The 8,357-nt window shown below is 60.8% G+C and overlaps 2 protein-coding genes across 2 annotated transcripts; both read right to left on the reverse strand.

The window, feature by feature from the left end:
• Positions 1-1,580: 1,580 nt before the first annotated feature.
• Positions 1,581-3,368, reverse strand: MCIDAS (multiciliate differentiation and DNA synthesis associated cell cycle protein). Its single transcript, XM_074166802.1, has 4 exons — positions 3,326-3,368; positions 2,730-2,944; positions 2,465-2,575; positions 1,581-2,060 (listed from the first exon to the last, which is right to left on the reverse strand). The coding sequence occupies exons 2-4, from the start codon at positions 2,928-2,930 to the stop codon at positions 1,581-1,583; spliced, it is 792 nt and encodes a 263-aa protein (XP_074022903.1). The 5' UTR covers positions 2,931-2,944; positions 3,326-3,368.
• A 2,605-nt stretch (positions 3,369-5,973) lies between these two features.
• CCNO (cyclin O) lies at positions 5,974-7,303 on the reverse strand. The gene is made up of 3 exons (XM_074166319.1): positions 6,995-7,303; positions 6,707-6,892; positions 5,974-6,519 (listed from the first exon to the last, which is right to left on the reverse strand). The coding sequence occupies exons 1-3, from the start codon at positions 7,250-7,252 to the stop codon at positions 5,974-5,976; spliced, it is 990 nt and encodes a 329-aa protein (XP_074022420.1). The 5' UTR covers positions 7,253-7,303.
• Between the last annotated feature and the right edge of the window lie 1,054 nt (positions 7,304-8,357).

Consider the following 8,357-nt stretch of genomic DNA (forward strand, 5'->3'; position numbering starts at 1 on the left):
ATCTAACAGGGTGATTGCTTTATTGTTGCATCCTACAAGAAGTCTGCAGTTTTCATGTGTCATTTTATTTCTGAGGAATTAATAAGCTTATAAACATTACAAAATTGTACATACTATACATTTTGCATTTAACTTCATAAAGCACATGGAGAGGAACTACAGATATCTATATGAGCTGCCTTATGTTATCAGTTTATTCCCTGCTGAATTCATTGCAGCCGGGCAGGCTTTGTGTCTCTTGAACCCTGCAGAACCAGAGCTTTCACACAGCATTTTGGCCAAGGTGGCAATGGTCTTCTGAGATAGGAACCATGCTGGAACCATCCCAGGGCTGTGCCCTCAGCTTCCTAGACACGGCGTCAGCACCTCCCCTGCTAGAAAATGTCAGTGCTGCAGACACAAAGGACCACAGATAGGAAGGACCCCCTTTGCAGTCTCCTAAGAGCCATATAACTACGCATCATGCTGGTGACAAGAACCCCTCTCCTTCCTAATACAGTTTCTGCTTGCCAAAAGCACAACAGTACGAGCAGGGTTGCATCTTCCCTGAAACCTGCCACTGAGATGGTGATGTGGTGCTGTCACCTTAACTGTCACACAAGCCTGTTACAGTTGGATTGCTGTTAAAGTGCATGCAGCCATGCAAGAATACTGGAAAATCTGAGTATTGAAAAGCAGAAAACCAATAACTTCACAGACAGAAAACCTCCAATAACTTCACAGAGAGAAACCTCTATCCTGGGTGGAGCATGGTGCCTTCATTCATTTATGTGCCACATAAAAGAAACTTCAGGTACCATTTCACATGTGCTGTCAGTGGTTTAGCATTCAAACCAGTGAAGTGTATCCATTCAGAACAATTTAACATTATTCCCAGTGCTCCCTACTGGAGATAACATTACTGAATGTAAACAGCAGCGGGTGTTACTCTAAAATTTTCTGCTTGAGCTCATCAAGCAAAGTAAACCATGTGCAAATGCTCAGCTTTCTGTTATCTTTGCTCTAATGAAAGCAAATTTGTGTACCTGATGCAAAATACTGTGTTTACATTAAATCAGTACAAATAAATGGCAATTTTAAGCACTATTTAATCATCACACCAAGTGCAAATATACATGTACAGCTGCACACATGAACGACACAAGTGCAATTTGTAAACATTATGGATGTAAAATTCCGAGATGGGGGAGATGTACCGTGTCCAAACCATTTGGGAGGGTCCGTCTGTTTTCCTACCGGCCAACCACAGTCACGACTCTGTCAGCCGCATTTTCCTGCTCAACTGAGTAAAATCTCCGGATAAAACCACCCGGCCAGATCTTCACTTAATCTCTACATTCATTACATTCATTAGCAAACTACTGGGGGCGAGATGCCGACTCGAAAACCACGGCTCCGTGTGAAGCCCGACGACGACGCCTCTGCCGCGCTCGTCCCGTCTCTTCTCCAGCCTCCAGCAGCGGAATTACCCGTTTTCCGAGGGAAAAATGGGAGCCTGCCGCCGGAGAGGGGTGCCCCGCCAGCCTGTCGCTGGCCCGGGACACGCCTGGCCGGGGTCCGGGGGGGGGCTCCGTGGGGTCTCAGCGCGGCACCCAGCGAAAGTGGTACCCGCCGGCGGCGGTGCGGAGGGTGAAGGCGTTGCCCTGCGGGAAAGCCAGGGTGCGGATGCTGCCCGCCTCCCCCAGGGCCGCCCGCAGGCTGCCGCCCCCCTCCAGCCCCCCGCCGCCCGCCTGGCCGGTGCGCAGCCCGCGGAAGGCGCCGTGCAGGCGCGGCGCCGGCCGCGGGCGCTTCGCCGTGGGGCTGTTTCCCCCCGGGCTGTCACCCTCCGGACTGTGTCCCCTCGGGCTGCCCCCGCCAAGGCTGCGCAGGGCAGCGCGGCACTTCTCCGACACCTCCCGCAGCATGGCGTCCACGCCCGCCGCCTCCTCCCGCGACTCCGGCCGCCCGCGCCCGCCCCAGGTCCCAGCCGGGGCGGCAGCGGCGGCGGCAAGAGGAGGTGGAGGATGAAGAGGAGGAGGAGGAAGGGCCGCCCCGTCGGCGCACTGCGGGAGCATCAGCGTCTGCCGGGGGGAGAGAGCGCCACTGGCGCGGGCTGCGCCGCACCGCGCATCCCCGCACCGCGCATCCCCGCACTACCCCGTCCTCCACCACCCTGCCCCGCACGCTGCCCCTCCCCCCCTGCCCTGCTCCGTCCCGCACCGCTTTACCCCACACCACACCAACCCATCCCGCCCTGCCCTGCTCCGTCCCGCACTGCCTCACCCCACCACTCTCCGCCCTGCCCCACACCACACCACCCTGCACCACCCCATCCCGCCCCACATCTCCCCACCCCACCTCCCTCACGGCCCTGTCCCACACCGGCGCTGCTCGGCCTTCACCCTGCACTCCATCCCCCACCGCACCCCACCAGGGACCAGCCGGGCCGTGGGGCAGCAGGGCCAGGTGTGGGGGCAGCACTCACGTCAAGGACGGCAGCCAGCTGCCTGGCCTGGCTCGCCAGCTCCTTCAGCTGCACATTGCTCTCCTGCAGCGTCACCAGCTCTTCCTGCCTCTGTGTGAGGGTCTCCTGCAGCTGCCAAGGACAAGTGGGGACAGGGTGGTTGGGACAGCCCCACCACCCAGGGGCTGGGGAATGCTGCGCTCAGGGGCCATGCAGCTGCCTCAGCAGGATGCGAGGGAGAGAAACCCAGCGCCAAGGACCTTGGGGAGGGCTTGGGGGTCCCTACTTGGCTGTTTGCCTCCAGGGCATCTCCCAGTGCTTTCTGGTGCTGGTCCACCAGGTCCCTCCAGCACGGCTCGGGGGAAGGCAGGCGCTGTGGGGGCACCTGCACCACCGCACTGCTCTCCAGCTGCAGGGCACAGGGACCAAAGGCCGCTTCCTCACCAAGCGAGAAATCAAAGTCAGCACAGTCCAGTGGTGGTGGCATTGAGGTGGATGCATCTGGAGGGAATAGTCACAGGTGTTAACACAGAGGTTTTCACGTCCTCTCTCCCCCCTGACCCCAGCACACCATCCCAGTTCTGAGCATCCCCCTGGGATTTCCTGACATGCTTTTAAACTCTACTGCAGCAGCTGTAGATCCTAAACCTGTTTGGATTTAACTCCTGTCTCCCATGGGGGAAAGATCAGTGCCAGACCAGGTCCCTCTAAGGGGGTGTGTAGGGACGCACTGCCTTACAGGCTGTCCCAGGGTGGGATAAGCGTGCAATGAGTGGTCATTCAAAAACCCAAAACCAAAGTAATGTGAGACCAAAGACAGCACAACTGCTGATGTGCACACGCAGGTGTGTTTGGCTCAGGTAAGGAAAAATATCTACTTGCCAGATATAAAATCATCGACAGCATCTCTGAACTCCTGGAAATCAAACTCTGGTCCATCCTGAAAGCGGGAACCCTGGGAGGGGTGAAGGAAACATGCTTGTGAGCAGGGCCCAGCACTCAGACCTGCCCACACTGCCCACTGCTGCCCATACGGATCCGACACTCGCTGTTGCCTGTGCTCAGCAGCTTCCCACAGCCCAGGCATCCCCAGGCACCTGTCCCTTGTGCTGCCTTTGCCACTAACCTATCTAACATGTGGGACAAGACGCTGTCCTCCACTGTGCCCATTTCACAGGTGAGAAGCCTGAGGCTGAGGGGGCTGCCAGCCACCCATCAGCTTGAGGGAGCCACACTGGTGTGTGTCCTGTGCCAGGGGTGGCCAAGCCTGCCACAGCTAGGGGGTTACCTGCTGCAGGGTCACGGGGCCAGCTGGGGTGGCGGGAAGGATGGGGGCACAGGCTGCCAAATCCTGCCAGTCGATGGTGGTGAGCACTGGGAACAGTGAGAGACAGAGGTGAGGAGCCCAGGGAGGGATGGTCATAGCCAGGGGAGGGCACAGTGAAGTGGGAAGCGTGGCCAGGGGGCATCCTTGAGGGGCCCGGCCAAGGGATGCAGGGCTGGAGAGCATGGTGGGGGGCATGGAGAAGGGGGAACCATGGTGGGGGAAAACACAGTGGGAGGCATGGAGAAGGGCACATGTGGAGGGCACGGTGGGGGTGGGGGGACACAGTGGAGGGCTTGGTGGTGGTGTCACAGCTGGGGGATGCAGGGCTGGGGAGCACGGTGAGGGGCATCGGAGGGGAAACACAGCAGGAAGCATGGAGAGAGGGACATGGCCAGGGGGACACGGTGGAGGGCATGGTGGGGGTGTCACGGCTGGGAGATGCAGGGCTGGGGAGCACGGTGAGGGGCACCAGCGGGGCGCAGTGGGAGGCACGGGGAGGGGGACACGGCCGGGGAGTCAGGGCTCTCTCCGCCGCGGACAGACTCACCGAGGGCGGGTGCGGCGGGGGCCGGCGGGGCGCCGCTGCGGCGCGGGCGGGGCGGGGGCGCTCGGGGGCTCGAGGCGGCCGGGGGAGTCCCCGCCGCCCCCCCGCCGGGCCGGGCCGGCTTCTTGACGAGGCGGGCTGGCGGACCCTGGACCCTGTTGGGGCAGATGCTCCCGAAGGCCCGGCGGCGGCCGCCCTGCTCCATGCTGCCGCCGCGGCCCCGGTCCCGGTCCCGGTCCCGGCGGGCGCCCTCCGCTCCGCGCCCCGCTCGGCGCCGCCCCGCGGGCAGGGGCGCGGGGGGCCGGGGCCATTGCCGGGGGCTGCCCGCCCGCCTTCCCTCCGCCGGGGCGCGGAAACCTCCCGCCGCCTCCCCGGGCCGCGCCGGCGGCTCCCGCGCCCGCGGAGCCCTTCCCCGCGCCCGCGGAGCCGGGGCGGGCCGAGGGGGCTGCCCCGGAGGGAAACCCGAGGAGAGGCGCGGCCGAACCCGCTGCCGAGGACACTCCGCCCCGACACCGCCTCCCCCCGCCCCAACCCCCGCGGGTCCCTGCCGGGCCGCGTGTGGGCCTCAGCTTGCGGGCTGGCTGGTTTTTATAAGGATATTTATTGAACGTTAGGGCCGGCGCCGTCAGCGCTGAGAGCATAAGGTGGGGGCAGGAAAAAAAAAAAAAAAAAAGAAACCAGCCCTCAGCTTTACTGAGCCTCCCGCCGGGAGAGGGTTCCCCCCCTCGCTGCTGCGCCGAGCCCAGCCGAGATCACCGACGGGGCTGGCGGAGGATAAACTGGCCCTCCGCCTCCCGCGATGGGCTCGTAGGTCTTTTCCGCCGCAGCGGTTTGGGCAAGTTCTGCTCGCTCTGCCCGGAGCCCTGAGGGCAGGCGGGGCTCGGAGCGGGGACCAGGCTGCGGTACACCCGTTCCCCGCTGCCCTGGGAGGCAAGCACTCGCCAGGGCAACTTTAGATGTGTGTGTGTGTTCTCATTTCACATCACTTCTGTGCAGACACAAAGGCAATAGCACGAAGGAAATAAAATATTTTACATCATCATGACTGTTTTCTTCCCCAGTGCCAACTCGGTTAGGAGTATGCACCTGGATTACAGACCTGCTGGAAAAATAATAACCAGATGTTTTACTATTTAAGGTTTTGTTTTCCTGCACTTAGGTCAGTGCATGTAAATTTATTTTTTTCCCGAGCTGTGACCAAGACACCGCTTGGTGTCAGTTTTAAACGGGGAATGACACCATCGGGCATAATTACTTTGTGGGGGCTGGAGTAACTGTTGGGGTGAACTCGTTCTGTGCCAATGTGTTTCCTCCCCCATCTGTGTACACCCACCACCAGCAAATAAACCAGTACAGGTGACAGGTAGAAAAGAGTTTATTCAATGTTCATTTGGTCCTTCCACCATCATCTTTACGGACCATCCTCCAAATAAATAATACAGTACTTGAGATTCTGTATATTATGTACATGCTGGATTTAAAAACAAAACAAAAACCAAAAAACCAACAGCAAAGGGACAGTGCAACGGACATACAGTAGCATCCTGTGCAAAACGTGATCTGACTCTTAAACATTTATAAAAATAACACTAACGCTTGGTTGATGGGGCTCTACGTGAGCTCCAGTGAGCACAAACGGCGAGCCAGCACGGAGCCAGCTCAGCCCAAGGCCGAGGCGAGCACCGTGGTGGCTGGAGGTCCCAGTGACAGGGTGGCCTCGCCGTCAGCTCCCCGCAGCCAGGGGCACTTCTGTACCACCTCCGGGGGCAGGAGGAGCGGCAGGGACTGCCCGTTCAGGGACACCAGGAGCTGCAGCTGGTCCATGCAATCCCGCAGCAGCCCCTCCGGGTAGCCGCTGACCCGCAGGTCCAGGGGCTTGCGGTGGCCCAGCAGCCGGTCCGCCAGCCCCAGGCTGCCGGCGGCCAGCAGGGAAGGGGTGTATTTGGTAAAAGCGTAGTCGGCCAGGCTGAGCTCGGCCACCCCCCCGGCCAGGCTGCGGGCGTCCGCCGCCTCCCCCGCGTCGGCCCCCCGCGCCTCCAGCCGCACCTGGCTGAAGTGCTCCAGGAAGAAGCTGACGGTGGGGGCGGCCAGGTCGAAGCCCAGGCGGTGCAGGACGATGCACTCCAGGTTGCGGAGCTGCTGGCGGCTGAAGGCGCCGCAGCAGAGGGCGAGGAGCTCCTTCACGCTGGGGGGGTGCACCTCCACCTGCCGGGGGAGGGGGGGACAGAGGAGGGGATGCTGCAGCCCGGGGAGCAGCGCGGAGAAGGGGAGGGGGAAGGCTGCGGCGCCCGGCCCGGCTGGGGCAGAGATGGCGCCGAAGCCGCTCGGGGTGGCCGAGGAGGGCTGCAGAGAGCCCGGCGGCGGGGCAGCCGGTCTCCGGGGCCACCCCTACCTGCTTGCAGGCGATGAGCAGCGCCGTCACCCCCAGGAGCTGGAAGCAGTCGGCGGCCACGGGGGTGGTGGCGAGGAAGCGGTCGAGGATGTTGACGGCCAAGCAGAGCGCCTCGAAGGAGAGGCCGAAGTGCCGGTGGACGGGGATGAGCCAGCTGACCAGCTTGCAGCGAGCTTCTGCCGTCACCTGCGGCACCGGGACCGAGGGTCAGGCGGGGCCGGCACCGGGCTACCCCCGCCCGCCCCCCGCCACCGTCCGTCCGTCCCCCTCCCCCCGCCCCCATCCCACCTGCGGCTGCCGAGCGAGCGGCTCCCGCGGCTGGAAGCGGCTCTCCAGCCCCTTGCGAGAGCGGTACCAGCTTTCCCCGTAGTCGCGGAAAGCCTGCAGCTCCTGCCGGCTGTCCCCCGTCGGCACCGCCGCCGCCACCGTCGTCCCCGGGTGCCGCCGCCGCCGCCGCGCCGGGCGCCGCGGGCAGCGGCCCGGGGAGCGGCCGGGTCCCCGCCGCTGCGGGCTGCCCCCGCGCCGCCCGCTCGCCGCCGTCACCATGGCGGGGAGGCGGCTCCGCTGCCCGGCCCGGCGGCGGCTATTTGAGCGGCGGGGGCGGCCCCGGGGCCACCGCCGCCGGCCTCCCCCCGGGCACACCCACACCCCCCCGCCGCGGGGCGATGCCGGGAGCGTCGTCTCCAAAACAAAACCCGCAGCCGGGACGAAAAGGGACCCAGTCAGCAAAAACCTGGCTCTTTGCGGCCGGCAAGGGGGCTCCCGCGGAGCCGCGGTGGGACTGCCGCCGCCGGAGCACTGTCCCCGCTCTGGGGAGGGGCAGGGAGAGCGAACCGGGCAGGAGTGCCTTAAAACCGGTCACGGCGGAGCCTAACCCCTGCCAGATGAAGTTGCTGCGTCTTCCCTTTTGCCAGTACTAATATCAATGGCTCTCCAGTTGCCGGCATTTTAAGGCAGCACCCCTTTCACAGCTACAGGTTACACTTCCATTTGCAGTCACCGGTAAATACAGCACAAATAATACACCAGGGGAGATGCAGGCAATGCTGGAGTTCCCTGGGTGGGTCCAGGCCTCGGTTCCACTTCCACCCATGGACTATTTATGTAGTGGAGCATTATTTTAAATGGCCATAAATGGAGGGAAATGAAGATGTTCCGCCATTGGTCAAGCCCGCTATAGCTGAGGAAGAAGATGACTTATAGAAGGAAAAAGAAAACCTCCCCTGGGTCGAGGGAGTGGGAAGATGTCAATGGGAAAAGGAAAAGAGAGCTTCAAGCAGTCAGCAGCCAACCCCAGCAGCAAAAGCGAGAAGGAGAGGGGAATTCTGCATGTCGAAGGGCAGCAGCAGGAAATCCTCTTCAAGGAGAGGATACAGAGACCACTATGGACTCTCCATTTACTTACATTTAAATAAATATAAATTATATAATATAAATTATTTTTAATTAATTCAATGTTCAATTACATAATTTGATATTTAATTTTTTTAACATTTAATATTTATTTGAATATTTATATTTAAATTAAGTAATTATTATATTATTTAAAGGACATGCTGCCTTTAAATAAAAGGTACACCCTGAAGAGCTCCATTGTGAGTACGGTGAGAAAGACCCAGAGATGCTGGTCTTGTGTCTGACAAATGCTTTG

The sequence above is a fragment of the Numenius arquata genome, chromosome Z, assembly GCF_964106895.1.
Source record: "Numenius arquata chromosome Z, bNumArq3.hap1.1, whole genome shotgun sequence".
Lineage (NCBI taxonomy): Eukaryota > Metazoa > Chordata > Aves > Charadriiformes > Scolopacidae > Numenius > Numenius arquata.